At 39.7% G+C, this 18556-nt stretch overlaps 2 protein-coding genes across 5 annotated transcripts in view; one reads left to right on the top strand and one right to left on the bottom strand.

Moving 5' to 3' along the window:
* Window positions 1-11557, top strand: part of neurl1ab (neuralized E3 ubiquitin protein ligase 1Ab) — a 41023-nt gene extending 29466 nt beyond the window's left edge. Inside the window, exons 4-6 of the mRNA XM_015032860.1 lie at window positions 1431-2156; window positions 6869-7048; window positions 8365-11557. Coding sequence (XP_014888346.1) covers window positions 1431-2156; window positions 6869-7048; window positions 8365-8609 — 1151 coding nt within the window. The 3' untranslated portion in view covers window positions 8610-11557. The remainder of the gene's footprint in view (window positions 1-1430; window positions 2157-6868; window positions 7049-8364) is intronic.
* A 3333-nt stretch (window positions 11558-14890) lies between these two features.
* Window positions 14891-18556, bottom strand: part of sh3pxd2ab (SH3 and PX domains 2Ab) — a 66317-nt gene continuing 62651 nt past the window's right edge. For all 4 annotated transcript variants that reach the window (XM_015032855.1, XM_015032856.1, XM_015032857.1 and 1 more), the window contains 2 exons: window positions 18140-18259; window positions 14891-17986 (listed from right to left, as the gene is read on the bottom strand). In XM_015032855.1, coding sequence (XP_014888341.1) covers window positions 16073-17986; window positions 18140-18259 — 2034 coding nt within the window. In that variant the 3' untranslated portion in view covers window positions 14891-16072. The remainder of the gene's footprint in view (window positions 17987-18139; window positions 18260-18556) is intronic.

The following is an 18556-nucleotide window of genomic DNA, read 5'->3' as shown; positions in this document are numbered from 1 at the left end:
CAAGTGTCCACCCAACGCTATTTTTCATCTTATCTCCTCCTGACTTTCACTTGTTCTTCTCTCACTCCGCATAGGGGAAGCCCGAAGCGGGTCGAGGCTGAGCGCCATCGTGTCAATCACCCTCAACCGCACTCCACCCCCCTCCCCGCTCTCCTCAGATGTCCAATAAGACTAATTTTAGCTTGTCGTAAAATTGGCACAGAGTTTCTAAGCGTGCCACTATGTGGGTCTGTTTGGACCGGCCGTGTGCGTAGAAAGCACGTTCCGTCTCTGTTTTCTTTTGGCACAGATGTTCCCATGTGGTTTCTATTTTACAGTGATCCAGATTACCATAGGAATGAGTATTTGCATGCAGCATAGATGCAGCTTTCAGAATGCCTTTCCTTTTCAACCGTCAGAAAATCGTTGACTGTAGCATTTGGATGTGTAACAAAAAAAAAAGTCTTAAAATTTTGCAGAGATACACGAAGCACTGCTGCTCGGTCAGCTTACTGACACTTCAGGACTGTGGCACAACACATGATTCAGAGGATCAGCTGGTTGTGAGTGGGAAAGTTTAAAAAGAAAGCTTGGAAAATCACAGCAACATACAAATTTTAATGCTACTGCACATCTGACGCAAAATTTAAGGTCTATTCCAATCTGTTTCTAGAGCAGACTGATGGCGTTTCAATGGCTTTCTCTTTTTTTAAATAAACCATACCCCAATTTTCTTCTACTTCACAATCATGGACTACTTTTGTTCCTTTCTTTCACAAAATAAAATGCATTGACATTTCACCCAAAATGATAACACGCTTTGAGGGGTGTGAATATATTTGCAAGGCTCTTGTATGAAAGAATGGAGGATATATTTTAGCGACAGGACCCCGAGGTGCAGACAGGAGAGGTGGGCTGAAAAACGGAATCTTTTATTCTTTGAATGTTACATAAACCTGTTACGTCTTTTTTTTTTTCTTTATTATTCTTACCGTGCAGCGATTGGCCTGCAGCTGCAGCTGGCCCCCCACTTAAAGTCCTGATGTGTCTCTAAGCATGTAAAGGCTGATGGATTTGTTTGTCTGGCTGGGTTTTAATCATCTCTACTGAATATGAATATGTTACAAAACGCAGAGGTTCGATAGCAACATGTTCCTTGCGAAAGCGGGGATGATGAATGAGCAGTGTACAGAGAACATACAACTGAACTCTTTTAGAATCTGCATAAAACTGACTGGCAGCGTGCATTAATCACATCGCTGATTTTCTTTTTCTTTTGCTAAAACTAATGATTTTTCTTGCAGCCAAAATGCTGATTAAATTACAATCTTGTCGAAGAAAAATTTTGAAGCACATAAAAACACTGTGAGATGATCAAATGAAGCTTTTTACACCACCGAGAAGCTGATTACATAACGCTGTGTCTGTGTGTGTGTTTTGTATTTGAACAGACAGCGAGATGGTCCCTTTGGACTGCCTGCGTCCTCGTTCCTATGCTGCCACCCGTCGGTCTTCAGCTCGGCGGAACAGTCATGACCCTCGCCTCACCATTAGTCTGTGTGACCTGAGCCTGCAGCAGCAAGAGATGCAGCTCGAGGAAGAGGACGATGAGGGCGATGAAGAGGAACAACTCCAGCCTTTGAGCTCCAACTCCTGCCATGTTCCTCAGAACTCTCAGAACTCGCAGCAGTCCTTGCTGCTGCCCGGCCACTTGGACACCGATCTGCAGTTTCACACTATTCATGGCCTCCACGTCACGGCGCTCGATAAGCACACGGTCGCTCGGCCAGATCACCGCGGCGACGAGAGGACCCTGGTGTTCACCAGCCGCCCAATGCACTGTTCAGAGATCGTGTTTGTGAAGGTGAAAGCAGGAGTCAGCCGGGCGGGGTCTCTGTCTTACGGCGTGACGTCCTGCGACCCGGCCACCCTCAGGCCCAGTGATCTCCCATCGAACCCCGAGTCCCTGGTCGACCGCAAGGAATTCTGGGCCGTGTGCAGGGTGGCTGTGCAACTCCACAGTGGGGATATTTTGAGCTTTGTGGTGAACGCAGAGGGGGAGCTTATGATGAGCCATAATGGGAGCAGTGCAGGAATGGCGCTTTGTGTCGATAACTCCAGGCCTCTCTGGATGGTCTACGGCCTGCATGGATCCATCACTCAACTCAGAATTTTAGGTAAACTCATTTTGCCTTGTTTCGATCCTTTTCATTTAGCTAGTTGTGTTAGGTTTATATTCAGTGTTCCGTCCATTTTTTTTTTTTTTATCACAATAGGTTATATTATATTACATTACAAAACTACAAGGACAGAATAACCAGGCTTCAAAAAAAATATTTGCTGAAAAGAAAACAATCACTGAAAAACAATAATTATTTAAAGTGAAAATGAGACATGTATTACATAGAAAGGTGATTTTATGTCTGCACATTGAAGTTATGATTAATAATAACAATAATAATACTGCTGTAACTGCTGCTATTACCTAATAATAATGATAATAATAGTGATGGTGTGCCATTGTATTCTAAGACCATAATTCATAACATAAATCCAGTTCAATAAGGAAAATGGAAAGTAATCTTTCAGAAATAATCTGGAAAAAGCGTTAAACCAAACCTTCAATATAAAGCTTTCAGCTCGAAGGCTTTATATTTCCCAGTTACATATTCCTGATTCACATATGACACCACCGGTGCTCCTACATTCTGAGAGGATAAGTTTAAAATATGATTTAAGAACAAATCATCCTTGCAGTGCGGGTGAAAAGGGTGTAATTGAATTTCAGTCAAAAAGATTTGACTTGAATGGTAAGTTGTAGTTTTATCAACAGGCTGGCTTTTAATTCCCCTGCTGTCTTCCAAATATCTACAAAGGAGGTCTTTTGCAGCTTTCCATTAAGAAGTTAATACAGCATGGAATTGTGAAATTACGTTTTGGAGGACTAATTCCCACTCTTCCAACACATAAAAAAAAAAAAAAAAGTTTCTCATCCTTTGCCGTCTGGGCTGCTCTCTGACTTTGTATCAATTGAAATATCAGTCTGTAATTTGAATGCAGCTCTAGTGATTTGAACATGGCGGGTATCTTTGAACCTTCGGTTAAACAGAATGTGTCTTCTGTGTTTTGTTTCAGCAGAACTCACAAATTCATCGAGGCTTCGCCTGAAGGCACATTGAATTTCATGTACCGAGTTTCTTTTCCTGCTTTTCATACTGAAAAGTGAAAAGTGGAGATATTTTCTTTCGCTCCAGGGATTGTCCAACAAAGTTATTTTGTCCAAATTACTGTAGTTGTTGTGAATCGCATCCTCCACAACTATCAGCACCTCTGGTTGAGATGCTCAAAAGCCTCTGAATGAAAAAAGCATACTGTCACAATAAAGATGAGGGAAAAAAATAGTTTAAGTACTTTTTTTTCATTGTGGCAAAGGAACAGTTAACAGTTTTGTAAAGCTAAAGTATGTCATTTAAATTTTATACAAAATTTTGTAGTGAGCATTTTGAGTATTTTTTTTACCTTTTAGAAGATGGAAGAAGGAATTTAAGTCTTGAAATAGATGTGTTTTTTTCCCATATTATTTTTTTGACACACATTTGGACAATCAAGATGAAATCCCACATTCTCCAGACTTTTCAAGAGTGTGTGGGAACCTAGAGAGTACTACGAGAACAAATTTAGTTTTTTTTTTTCAGTCTGTTTGCCATCACTGCAGATTAAAAAATATATACATTATTTAAAAGCCACATTTCCCTATTCCACTGTCGCTGGCTTGCACAGTACACTGGTAATGTATGCATCTGAGCAGAGCAGGTGTCTCATTCACAGGAAATCAATAATTGAAGGTGACCTTTGCTGAAAGTTAGAATAAACTAAAATTGATCAGTTCTCCTAATTTTCTTCCTCAAACCTCTCCTGGATGCTCTGCTCTCCTCTCCACTCCCCCGTGTAGTCAGCCAGACTGAGAACTCGGGAGGTTATTTCTGTCTTGCGTGGGCTCCCAGCAGCCAGCATTATGTATCAGGAGGCAGCCTGTGATAGCTTCTTATGATGCCCTCCTGATGCATTATTAAAATGTAATTGCTTGGAGATTTGCTGTGCTGGGTTTTCCACCCACAGCCAGTTCCAGTAACACTAGTTTTGCCTCTGTACTTCCTCTTTTCCCTATTTGCATTTTATTTTACACCCCAAATCATATCCCCATTTTGGTTCTTTGGGGTCCGTAACTCAGTGCGTTACCCGCTCCAGCTGTGTGTATGTGCGTGTGTGTGTGTGACGGGATGTCTAAACTCACCCACAGCCTCTGCAGTTGCATGCTATAGGTTGCCATGGAGACATCTAGTCACTGAAGCAAGTGGCAGTTTGTCATGGCTGGGTGCTGTCAACCCTCTGAGGTGGAACAGATGGGAGTCTGCCACTGTCACATGATCACTTTGTCGGTTTTATCTGAGAAAGTAAGATTTAACCATTTCATGTTCGACATTTAACATCCTGATGTTGTCGTGTATCGCCATCATTGTGGGTTTGCATGACTGCCTCCTTTATCTCCTCAGCTGCTATCTTGAAGCTGCTACGATATATACATCACAATGCAATTGTTAGCAGCTCTGATGGGTAACACTGCTCTTGTTGACACAGTGTTTTGCTCTACTCTGAGAAGCAACATCCTGACATCCATGGGAATGCTTCCTAGACACATGCCACTAAAGTTAACATTAAGAAGACCAATCACCCCCCCTATAGGGCAACATCGGCGCCGTAAACTAGCGCACTTGTCTCTGAAGGATAAAAATGTGTTCCACTCAGAGCCCAGTGTCTTCACTTGGCTTTCTATCATTGAATGATGCCAGCAGATATTGATGGTGCAAAGCAAGCAATCCTTCCTGCTTCGCAACCTGCACAGCTAGGACCCACAACAGGTGGGGTATCTTGCCTCTAGATTTGCAATGAAAGCTTCTCATCAGCTGCAGAAGATTTTTTTCCAAGTGATTTCATGTGGTGAGGAAATCTGATATGCAAGTGCAAAGAGCAAAAGTAGAGTTCTGTTTCAACAAGTGACGGAAAGGGTGTGTGGACATCGGTTATCAAGTTTATCTCAGATTCTGTATTGGTCCAGGTTCTAATAGATATTCCTCCAGTTCTGTCCAATATTTAGCACCATATTTAACAGCTTCCCTGTTCCTGTAAAAAAAAAAAAAAAACAACAACAAAAAAAAAAAGCATCCTGCAAATGCTGCCATGATCCAGCCGTCACCTTATTTCATTCTTGGGATGGTGTGTGTTCAGCTCAATCCGCATTGTTTGTTTTTGTTTTTCAACCTTCAACAAACTTCTGGGGCCTCCAAGCAACATCTGCTATCACATTGTTATTTTACCATCCTGGTGACTTTTAAATACAATAGACTGTGCTGGATTTTATTTATAGGCATCAGAGTAAAGAGGGGCTGAATAAAAACGCACATCAGACTGTAACAATTTTTATTTTTAAAAACTGTGGTTTAATACTTTATTAAACCACAAAAACCTCCCATTGTCTCCATCTATTTTTAATTGATTCCCAAATTTCTGCCCGTGACTGAATTCTTTAGCAAATCTTTACACATCTTGGCAACATCTGTCCCCCAGAAAGCTGGCAAAGGCTGCAAGAGGGCAAATGCTCAGTTTGCAACTTGCAGAGAAATGCTACTCGATGTGTAGACAAGCAGTTTGCCTTGACTGGTACTCATAATGTGATATATTGCTACGTGTAATAAACAAGAACTTGAAGGCACTAAACACAAAAGGCTCAAACAGAAATAAACAGACAACGAATACCGCAACACCAGTTATAAATTTATCCAAGAGAAGATGAAAGGCGCCCTTCATGAAACAGTGCGTAAATAGATACAAAGGTTATCCATTCTGCCTTATTAGCGTTCACCGGGACATTTACCCTTCGTAAAAAGCCCTAAAAGGTCACTTTAAGGTGGTAATGCAAGGGTGCTGTGAACGTGTGCACCCCTGCCCCCTCCGTAATACAGTGTAATCAATACGTGATCCTGACAGACGGTGCCTCAGCAAAGTGGTACGATCATCAATCTCAACAGTGACCTTAAAGACAAATAAATTACTGAAAGACTTATGTTTCTGCTGTCTGTCTGTCCTGACCTTTTTAGCAACAAACTCGCTGTTGCATAAAAGCCTACTATAATTTGTTTATGTAAGCTCAAACAGAGAGCAGTGTTAAAAATGGATGGTAGAAAAGGCATTCGGGTTTAGAGCAATACATCAGAGCATGCAGAAAACATTATTTGCTTACCGTATAAAATTCTGAAGCTTGACGTACTTTCTCACCATTACCACCTCTAGAACACTTAGAAGAAACAAAATGTTTGCAAGGGATGTAAGACGTCAGTGTCATGTGCATGACGCCAAGTGAACCATCAGTCAGACTGTGACAATGCGGGGAACTGGGTCAATATTTCCGTGTCCTAGCAGAGATGATCGGCCTGTGTGAGAACCGATGGCAGCTCCAGCGGTTACGGAGTGCAGATGGGGATGGATCATATGGCTCAGACAACAGATAGTTTGTGGAAGTTGTTTTGTACCTCATCCAGAGGGATCATGGGTTTGTGAAGGAGGAAGGAAGGGAGGGGGCCGTGCAAGCTCGTGACTCACTCGTTTACACCCACACGCATACACTGTGGACTCACTAGTCATCTGCTTGGTGATAGAGCGGAGTTAATGCGTGTAAAAGAAATAGAAGAATAATGTGAGGCAGCCAGATGACCAGAACAGTTACATTTGCCTGAATGTTTGCTAATCCACCGTTGATCAGCTCTTGAAAAACTCTTGCTCTGACTGGTTTTATGAAAGCGGATGTTAACTTTCTGTCCTCTCTCTATCCAAGGCTCATCTTTGCCTCTAGATCATCAAGGTTCATCAGTGCCCAGCTCGCCGTCGTGTTCGCCCAACTCCCCGACAACACTCTGCAGTAGAAATTCTGGGTCCAACCTCAACACCACACTGAACATCAGTCTGAATTCAAGCCTTAACTCCAACTACAGCACACTGTTTTCCACTTCCACAGGTTGGTTCAAGGTTTCATGGAAAATTCTCTTCAGATTTTCACACTATAGGTCTTTGGAATAATGCCGGGAAGAAAACGATTATTGAAAGAAGCCATAAGAATTTTGCCAAAAAATATGTTGGGGACAGAGCAAACGTGTAGAAAGAAGTGTTTTGGTCGGTTGAGACCAAAAGCGACGCTTTTGATCAACAAGTTAGACACCAAGTAAAGCAGGACATTTAGAATACACCATCCCTAAAATGCTGTGACTTTTCTTCAGTACAATACAGCCATGTACTTTAGACATGCATAAAATATATCCTGGAAGAAAACATGTGTTGGCAGATCAACTTTCAAGAAGAAAATAACCTTGAATACACAGCCAGAGCCACAAAGGAATGGTTCAGCTCACAGCATGTTAATTTATTGGAATGGAGGAGTCAAAGTCCAGGCAGAAATCCAATTGAAAATCTGTGGTAAGAAGTTGAAAAGATATTCTCTGTTCACTCTGACCAAACCTTAGTTATTTTTGCCAAAATATTGAGCATAATTTTCATCTTTTACATGTGCAACGCATTTAGAGACAGTATTACAAAGACAACCATCAGTTTTTCTCCTCTTCTCTATTTTGTGTCAGCATAAGTTACATACAGTTTGTTGTATGAAAATGGTCAACAAGTGTGAATACTTGCAATGAACTATAGTCCGATGTAAATAAGTCAACTATAAAACCGATATGCCTGTTTTAGAAACATTTACCTTTGTGATACGAGGCTGCCATCTGTGGTGTCCATGTTGTCTCAGGAGGAAGGAAAAGTGGCAGAAAACGTGACACATAAATACTGACTGACATTTAGAGGAGACCCAGTGGTTCTGTCCAGGGGTTTCTTTAGTTACATCAAAAACAGGGCAAATTCCTTACATATTACTGAATGTGCATTTAGTGCAGCAGAGAGTTGGACCATCTAATTTTTAGCTGGGGTGTTTATTTGCCAGATGAGCACTTCGAACAGTTTTTGTGTTCTTTGAGCCGTTCCAAAGCCGTTTACATGGGGACAAGCTACGGAGACAGCATGTCTACAGGTTGTTCCAAAGTTGTGGGTGTCATTGATCAGCAAAACTGTTTCAGCAGGTGGCAAGTTGGCTTCAGTGTGAAAAACAGCAAGGTTTTGTCAAAAGCACATTGCATTATGCCAAGATGAGGAGAACAACATCTCTGCCTGTTAGTGGTCACACTTGTGTCATATACATGCTTCCTGCAGAGTTTGCATTGTGAGTTTAGACCTTTTCTAGCATTCCAGCTCTGTTTCTTATGTCTCTTCTCTCCTCCTTCTCAGGTATAAACCCAAGCTCTCCGTTTTCCAGCCATCCACAGTCCCCTACATTCCCATCTTCTTCCAGCTCTTGGAGTGAAGAATGCACTATCTGCTACGAGAACATGGTGGACACCGTCCTGTACGCCTGCGGTCACATGTGTCTCTGCTATGCCTGTGGGCTGAAGCTCAAGAAGATGGCCAACGCGTGCTGCCCAATCTGTCGACGGACAATCAAAGACATCATCAAGACCTACCGGAGCACATAGACTTGCTTCCGACAGTGCTCAAGGCATCGCAAAAAGCCATGTAAGACTTTCTAAAGACAGCACAAATGATGATCTGGCTCAGGTACTCTACAACAGGACTTGAAGCTTGATAAAACATTTTGTTCAAATAATAGGAGACATCATGAAAAGCCATGAGAGATGTGAGCTAAACATGGTACGGTAAAAACAACATGGCAGTATGCCTTAACTCATTTATGCTGAAGAGAAACTGCTATGTCCCATGTCATGCAGAATAAACCCTTCGTGATCTCTCCATCCAAGTTAAATGGAGATTGTCCAGAGCCGGGGATAATAACAAACAGAATCAATCTCCAGCTTCACCAGCTGCTACTCTGCTGCTTGTCAGGAAGCTTTGAGTCAGACAGTCATTTAAGAGGAAGAATCGATTCTCTTCCTAAACTGAGGGAAAAATCAAGGGAAGATAGTTTTATTTGGAGATTTCCTGAAGGCAGTGCAAAAAAGAAACAAGTAGAGAGGGTGAGAAATCTTCTTTTAGCAATAATCAGACAATAAAACATAAGCACTAAGGGTACAGAGAACCTTAAAGGAACTTAAATCCGTAATAAGTGGAGTGTCTTGCATATTAACCCACCACCTCAGGTTGTCAGGCAGAGACTGTGGAAACGGCACAAAAGTGAGAACAACATCACCGGAGAAGGTCACACTTGATGAGGATCGAGAATGTGAATCAGCGAAGATGGAGGCTGAGGAGGCTGTAAGTTTGAGACTGAGATGGGGGGAGATGAGGAGGTGGTTGAGCAGAGTGTGTGCCTGTTTTGGTGAAGATGAAGTGTTAGTTCACTCAGAAATTGAGATGCATGTTCTGGGTGTTGGCTCTCATGCCCTCCCTTTTGTGGCTTTTCAGTAACTTTGCTGGATTATGTAATTGCACAAAAAGTCATCCAAATAAAGAGTGGTAGGTACTGGGAAAGTTCTTTTTTTGCTTTTCTTTAAAGTGTTGAATCAAGCTGTTCTTCACTGTTAGAATCACTAGCAAGCCTGTAACCCTTCTCTAATTGTCCCATATCATGGCATTCTGCATGACATGGGACACGGGAATCTTCTTTAGGAGATTAAAATAGTAATATTTCATTGAATAATGGTGTATATCTGTGCATTGCACCTTCTAGCTGGTCCTCGTGTGCAATCAGTGACAAAGATGTAACAACTGTGAGAATTTCATTTGCATATCATTTCCCGTGTGCTGCTCTCCGACTATATAAGGTAACATAATATTTTCACGTGTCTACTCATGTATTATATACTGATCATCTTTGAATAGGTAACAATGCTTTCTATTGTTTTGTTTGTTTTTTTCTGAAAAATTGCATCACTCATTTAATATAGTAGATATTAAATTGTGTTTTATAAAATGTCATCTCATCACTGCAGGATTAGCATTACCAGTTACAAGTATGTTGTATAACATTTGTTCATATTTTCTGAGTGTATATTAGGCAGTTCACTGTGAAAACCGAAAGTAATGTTTATCATACTATTTCATCATGGAATCCTTATTTTGTGGTTCTAGTTTTCAAGACATGAGCTGGTTGACACTCGAGTATAGAAACATAACTTTGCTATATTTTATGTGAAACTGAATGCATATATGTCCTTGATGGTGGTATGCATAGTATTTCTTTTATCCTCCACAAAGAGCTCCTACCGTGTTTTAGTGTCGAAATGTCATATTTTTCCAGGCTTGAGTTTCCAATGTTGTCATTTTTCTCCCACTTTTTAAGCTATAAATATCACTTTTACAGCAAACATCTCTATAATGGTCTTTAAATATGGAACATGGAGACAGCTATGGATGGATGGATGGATGGATGGATGGATGGATGGATGGATGGATGGATGGATGGATGGATGGATGGATGGATGGACTGACAGATGAATGACATCCTTGCATGGATTTCCTAGTCTAAATAGGAACCCTGTGACGATCACACATTATGTTGTTCTGGGCTGGAATGTTTATTAGCTTTTTCATACCTGGTTATTTTTCCCCTTCCTGACTAAGAAATAAAAATATGGAGTATTTGTACTAGAAAGAGAGACTTGTGAGGATTGAAACTTTGCTTGTACATTCAAAAGCTCTTTTTATGTATTATAAGGAATTGTTGTGCGTTTTTATATGTGTGGTAAAATTAGGATTTGGATCTATAATCTTAATAGCTTTGGTGTAGGAATATAGAAATATGCTACAACAGGTCTAAAACATGAATAGTTATAGAAAGAGTTTACTGATATTTTTCCAGTTCCAAATATTTCAGGAAAAAAAAAACACTCTGCAACCTCACCCTATTCAGCACATTTGGTTTAAACAAGCCAAATGTGCAATTTTCAAGCATATTTGATAAATTTGAGAATATACCACATATAATTTAAAAAGCATTGCACACTTTTATTCAGTATCTAGGTAATCTATCCTATTTTTGAATTGTGCCCTTTAAATGCAAAGCCAAAGAGCCAGCACGGAAATTCAGCTATTCTATCTTTGTACCAGAAAACATGTATTACTAATCATGTACGACTTCACAAATCTAGTAACAGATAAATGTTAAACTTCCAATCGTCAGACCAAGACAAAAATTGCTTAGCTTTTCCAGGAAGTAGAAATATATAAATTCGACATATAGACTCCTGTGAGTTGCTGTGTATAAATATAAATTTTAAACAAGTGCAATGCAATAAAATAATAACTTTAAACATTTTTTGTTTGCAAAAACGCAAGCCAGCTGCATCTTTCCCATCTGGTTTTTGTCTCATGGATAATGAGCCATATCTATGCCACTTTAAGGGATAGACCTTTGTATGTTTTTTAACTGATAAATTACAAATTAGAATTATCAACCACATGTGAGCAAATAGTTTCAGTCCAATTAAAAACAAAATGCCAGAAAATGTTACAAAGTGTATATCAGGAAAAAAAAGGATTTGGTTAGCTTTTTTTTTCTTTCTAAAAGATGTTAAAATAATCTAATTGCATCTGAATATGAATTGTTTTGTTTGTTAAATAAAGTCTGTAACACTGACCTTTCTGCTGTTTTTTCTCTTGACGTTAACACTCTTACATAAAAGAAGTACATAAGTTTATAGCTCTTGGAAGTGTGTAGGTAGGTCATTCTTTACTTAGGTCTAGCCATTTGCCTTAAATTGCTATGAAAGGGGAAACGTATGTTCAGCTCTTCTGCACAGCATTTGGCACGAATAGGGATTGGATAAATGTCACTGTGTTTTCTCTAAATGTGCATTACAAATATTTGATGGTAACACTTAGCAGAAATTTGAAGTTGGAAAGGAGATAGAAACCAAAAAGGTACTCTGTACTGTACAATCCTTCTAACAAGTGTACTTGACTAACATTGCACCATATACTATACAAATAACACAGGCAAGAGCTTTTAGTAAACGACCATAACTCATGAGGAAAGTGTTTACATTTGTGGTATGTAGACCTGGCCACAGCTAACATCATCTGTTATTTACAGGCCTGTCTGTGCGGTCCTGCTGCAGCACTGTCTAATGGCCCAATCCACAGCCTATGATGTCCAGACATGAAACAGGGCAGGGGTGGCTGCCACTCGTGTTTGAGTATTCTCAGAGGGAAACGTGCAGGTAGAGTCTGTGACTGTGAAAGTGACATGAATGCATCGTATTTCGCCAGTGTCTGTGTACACATAGAATTTCCACTAAGACCTCTCAGTGAACCTGGCCGCCAGCCTTCTAAAGGCTCAAAGGGTTTGCCAGACATGCTCAAGCTGAGTTGTACTATCTCTGCCAGACAGCTGCTTGGCCAAACACAAACACCATCTATTAAGGTATTAAGTTTGGATTTCAAAAGTAGCGGCAGGCAGTATTGATTCTGAATCTTAACCAGACATCAGAGAGCCTGAGTTTTTAGGTTGCTTCTCTTCTTGTTGCACCGGTCAGCTGGTGTTTGGTGTTCAGTTGGATGTGACATCTCTTCGTCTGTCCTATTTGTGTCTTGGACAAACTGTAAGATCAATCACAACTATGTTAGAAAGTGTCAACTGGTCATTGTCACTTCCACACTATTTAATTGTTCAGCTGATGAAGTCCCCAAGTAGGTTACTGTGATAGTGTTTAATCCCTACTAAGATATTGTGCAATGTTGCCCTCCAGTGGTTAATAGTATGTGCTGCATTATGTAATTCTACACACATAGTGCCCTGTTCAGTAATTTAGAAAGTTACTGAAAAGTTGATATATTTGGGCAACTCCATTCACACAGGTAAAAACATGATGCTCTTACACACAGACTGATGTTTTCAGGCTTTCATTTCTGTTAATTATTATTATTTTCAACTTACAGCTGATGAAAACATTGTATTTCTTAGATGAAAAAAAATCTGGTTTGATTTACATTATTTTATTAGCATTGCTATACTCAAACTGAGCTTATGATTATTTCTCAGCATGTGTCCACTGATATGTAATAAAAAGGCACCCTTTGCTTGGAGAAATACATAATATCACCCCTTTAACAATTACCAAGCGGCAACACCATGGAAGTGTGAGTTTCCAGGGCATTCTGTGTTCCTCAGACCCCAGGAGAAGGGCACAACACCACCTTGTCCTATAATTCTCAGAAGCTAGTAAGCTAGTAATTCAGAGTGAAAGGAGCCATGAAAGCCCATTCTGCAAGGAAGAAGCCAGTCGTCCGAAAGCAACAAAAAAAGAAAAATGTTGATTGTGCACTCAGGTAAAAATACTTTGATTTTTGGAGACTTGTTCTGTGGTCTGCTGAAATAAAAATTAAAATGTTTGACCATAATGACCATTGTCAGATTCAGAGGAACAAGGAGGAAGGAAGGAGAAATGCCACAAATGGGTCTTCCAAATTGGACAAAGATTCTAAACATGCCACTAAATTACACAGGTTGCCACAGAGACATACAACCATTCATGAATTTCTGAGTAGGAATAGTTTAAACCAGGTCCATACCATTAGCCCACTTACTTAAAAAGAAAAACCCAACATTTCTGATAAAAGTAATGATTTTCAGCTGGAATTAAGCCAGGACATTGTTGATGCCTCCAAAAAGCCATTCATGTATAACATCAAGTTGTGCACATACTGTATATACTGTATTTATTTACATATATATTTAAAGAAGTCTAAGTCTCAAAGTCTAAAAATGTTTAATCTTGCATGTAGAAATCTGACAATGTATAAATGGCAATAAATTAAGATATGTGAACTCATGTCTGACTTTAAAATACATTGGTTTTGTTCATTTCAGTGTGTGACAATGTGCCATGAAGGGCCCATATTAATTTGACACTAAATAAATCACGTGCAAATTATGAGTGGATATAACATTTTCTGCAGCACTGCATTTATGTCATTTCTGCTGTTTCTTACCTTGAGAATGATCAAATTTATGTAGATACGATCAAGATTAGCAAGACACAAATAATCTAATATACTGATTCACGTATCTTATATTGCAAGTTAATCTGATTATGTTGGAGGGACTTCATTTAATAGTTAACGTGTGGCACCTGTCTCTGTAAAACTAAGTGTTTCAGTTTCCCATTAACCTGTTTACAGCTGACGGTTGCAGAATAATGGTGTGCAAAATTGAAAATGCAACTCTGGTAACTTAAACCATTTGATTTCCCATCTGTAGATGAATTTTGAAAGCTTGGTGAGCCAAACATGCTGCTTTTCCAAAATCTAAAACTAACTAATGGCTATGGTTTAGGATTAAGGATATTAATGCAAAGTAATCAAACATGATCTATTTTAATAACACTACCAATCAAACTACTGTTGGTTTTGTTTGTAGTTTGTTTGTTTGTTTGTTTGAACAGTAATCACATTTTGACAAGATGCATTAAACAACATTTTCCCTTTTTCATGGTTGGAAACAACTCTGTTGTTTGATCCTAAGTGATTATGTCTTGTAATAACTTATCATTATATTGCTCATTATTCAAGAGATTAATTGGTAATTATTCTAGATAATTACTTCTTTTAATCACTATTTTAATGCTAATTAAGGTGACTGCCTTTGATTACAATTTGGCAGATGCAGGTTTTTGCATTTTGTATTTAAAGAAAGACTAATAATTTTGCATATTCAAATGTATTATTATTTTTATTTATTTATTTATTTATTTTTATTTTATTTTATTTTTTTATTCACCCCTCGTAATTCAAAGAAGTGTCCCTAATTTGTGGAATTAGGAAAATGTATTAAACTTTGTGCAACAAAAAATACACATAATGTCAAAAAGTGCATTTATTAGAGTCATTTTTTGGCACTTCAGTTATTGTAACTGGTCACACATTTGGCATAAAACACAAAGGAGCATCCCAAACAAAAAAAGAGTTGTGTCAAATTTACTGCCCAGCAGAAATTCAAATGTTACTGTCTGATTAAAGCTGTGATCTTTTTTAATACAAGTGTAAGGAATGAATAAATTATTTTTTTAACTGATGCAAGATTTAATTTTTGCAGAAAAAAGGATAGATAAAAAAAAAAGATATTGCAAGTTCATTCAGAAATGACTAACAAAATCAAAATACTGAAAATCTGAGATGCTCACAATTTGTTTCTTTGGAACAATACTACAAAAAATGGATAAAATGCTTTACATAAAGGAGACGTACAGTATATAACATGCAGCACCATGATGTGACTAACACAAAGCAGCTTAGACAACAAAGCTTTTCTTTAGCAAAGAAAATGAGTGAAAGGTGTTGTTGATATAATGAATCATTTTAAACATGCAGTAAGCTTTAATTCCTTAAAATGTGATAAGTTATGCATTTAAAAGTTACAGAAAATGGTTCAAGAATTAGAAAACTGAAGATAGTCTTCAAGTTAAATGCACAGCACCATGCAAAAGTATTCATAACACTCAAACGTTTTCACAGTTTGTCTTATTACAATCACAAACTTCACTGTATCTTATTAAGATTTTATGTACAACTTACTACTAGCACTTACATTTATTTAGGGATATTAAAGTTAAGGGGACTGAGTTAAAAAAAATCTGAAAATTGAATCACTTTCTTTAAACCTATACCTTTGTGTATATACCTTTGTGTTGGTCTATGACATAAACTAATAAGAAAACACAGATACGTTTGTGATCGTAAAATTACGTAGCGTGAAGTCGTTAAGGGTTGTGAATATTTTTGTAACGTGCTTAAACTTCTGGCAAACATTCAGTAATTCTTGCTGCTATTTGGTTTCGTCACTAAATCCCAAGCTTTTAGTGCAAGGTCTTAGGTACTTTAACATGTAGACTCATTTCACCAGTTGTAATCTGTCTTGGCTTGGTTACTATTTCACTTTGCTGCTTGTATTAATGCAGGTACCGGATTAGCCTTTTAGAGTAAACCAATGCATTTATAAGACTGGATACGTATGTCTATGGCACTGTCAGCTCAAGAGAGAGATCTAGTGCTTCTTCTCAAGGTAATTAGAGGGAACCCATCCTTTCCTTGGCCTGCCATTGTCCAGAATCTTGCAGTACCACCAGCCATTAGGGTTTCTTTCAAGAACCTCCAGACTTGTCCCCTCAGGAAATCCCATAGTCTCCTCGTCGCCATGGTAATCTGCAATGGAGACATATACCTCCCTGAGGTTATTGTGGATGATGTGGGGCTTAGGTTTCACTGGGGACACTGGAAGGGCATTCTTCGGAGAGCTCAGGCCCAAAGACTCCGAGCTGCCGGTACCAGATCTGTTCCTGTTGTTTGATGGCAGACTGCGAGGCACAGCACCAAAAGAAGCATTGCGTCGCACTGTGGGGCTGACACGTGGGTTGTCTGTTGAGTTGAGGGACTCATTTCTTCTGAGGGACACAGCAGGACTGGCACCGTCTCGGATCGGAGCTGAGATGAAGACCGACTGAGGTCTGACAACCTGCTGTTGTTTGGTGCTGTTTTGCTTAAGTGAGCTGAACAAGCTTGCAGGTTTGGAGAGACCACCTGGAGGTTTGGAAGGAATGGGCGGCATGACCTTCTTTAAATTCAGGTTGATGTTGTTCAACACTCGCACCCTTTGTTCGTTCTTTTCGAGACTGTTGGACTTGCTGAGGCATCCAGGTTTGGTTGGTGTACCATAGGATTCATACTCTCCCATGTCATCTTGTTGTCTGGCAGGCTCCAAAAAGTATGTAGGAGCCCAACCTTCTGCATCTCCCCAGCGGATATACCACCAGCCACTTTCCTGCTTCTCAAGGACCTCCACTACCACCCCAGCAGGGAAGCTGAGCTCAGAGTCTTGAACTTTCTCATAGGGATCAGTTGTGCGATACAGGTTGAAACCGTCCATGTCAGACTCACCTCGGCTTCCTTTGGAGTAGATGGATGAGAGATCAGACGTACTCTGAGATGAAAAGGAATCTTCTGAGGAAATGACTGAAGCTGTCTCAGAATCTTCACCTTTACTTTTGGTGCCATTCTTCAGCTGACCTGTTGGCCGCAGCTGTCTTCTTAAGGTGCTGATGTCCATCTTCTCTGCGCTAGATGCTTTGGCTAGCTGTGGCTTAGGTCTCACCACAGGTCTCAATTTAGAGGAAGACTTGGTGAAGGAGGTCATCTTGCTTTCTTCATTGTCTTTCTTTGGTCTGGAGAGATCTGGGGTTGACTCAGACGAAGCAGATTTGGGACTGGATGCTTCCTCAGATCTGGCTGAAGGTGGAGTCCCATTCAAGTCAATCTTGAGCCTGTTACCAGCAGGTCTCCATCCACCTGATGCCTGGTTTGCAGTCTTGCCATTATCTGACAAAACGCTTGTCTTGGATAAGTTTGAGTCTCTGCTGCCCTGTCTCTCTGGGGTCTCCCTGAAGGGCAGGAAGCCATCATTCTCATAGATACATTCTTCCTCTCCCCCAGCTTCTCCTTCTGCTTCTTGGCCATCCTCAAATGACTCACCCAATTTAAAGGAGGCACTGTGGAGTGATGAAGCAGGAGATGGCTTGGAAGACAAATGAGACCCCTTTTCAGAGGACGTTTCTTCATTCTTAAAGTCCACCAGAGAACTTTCCCCTCTCAGAAACTCAAACTCAGATTCCAGGTCCAGATCTCCAATGGCAGGCACATCATATTCTGGCTCTTCATAAACTGGCCCACTAGGAGATACAGGAGACTCCGGGGCATCTGATCCCGGACTGCTCGGAGGTGCTGTCTCCACTGAATCCTGTTTTTTGACAGGCGGGGCAGGAGGTGGCACCTTCGGGCGGCACAGAGTGCTTGTTCTCCGATTCAAGTTGGGCTTTTTACGTTTGTCAATGTAGGAACATGGAGCCCAGCCCTCCTTCTCACCAATTTGGACATACCACCATCCACCAGAATTCTTTTCAATCACCTAAAGTACACAAATAAAATAGTTTACGTTTTTAATAGCATGATTCTGAATGAGAAGAAATGCTAAACTGATGAAGCACAGGATTGTGTGCATTTACTGTATTTAAATTTATTATTATATTGTTTCATTGTTTTAACTTGAAAGGGTGTTTACCTCGGCTTTCTGACCTCCATTAAAACTGATGCCATCGGATATGCAAGACTGGAAATCGGCAATGGTGTAATACTCAGCTTCAACTGCAGGGGGCTCTGGAGGGGAGGGCAGCTGAAAACCCTAAATGATAAAAAGAGCCTTTTAAACCTATTGAAAATGAGTGAAGAAGCATACTACATGCACACTATTTCATCTCACTCCATTTAAAGAGTAATTTTACTTAAAACTAAAAAACTTGAAACAGCAGATTTGCATTTTATTCATTCTGTTGTTATTTTAAAATTATTCTACCATTTTAGGGTTAATTACTACAACTACTTTATTGGAGGACTGTTAACCTAAAATTTAAATGGTATTTTCTACATTCCTAGGTGTATATAGTGCTATGTAAAAGTATTTGATCCATTATATATATAT

The sequence above is a fragment of the Poecilia latipinna genome, unplaced genomic scaffold (assembly GCF_001443285.1).
Source record: "Poecilia latipinna isolate Pla-1442-1.1 unplaced genomic scaffold, P_latipinna-1.0 Scaffold252, whole genome shotgun sequence".
Lineage (NCBI taxonomy): Eukaryota > Metazoa > Chordata > Actinopteri > Cyprinodontiformes > Poeciliidae > Poecilia > Poecilia latipinna.
The sequence above is the reverse complement of the archived record's forward strand: the minus strand, read 5'-3'. Positions and strand labels throughout refer to the sequence as shown.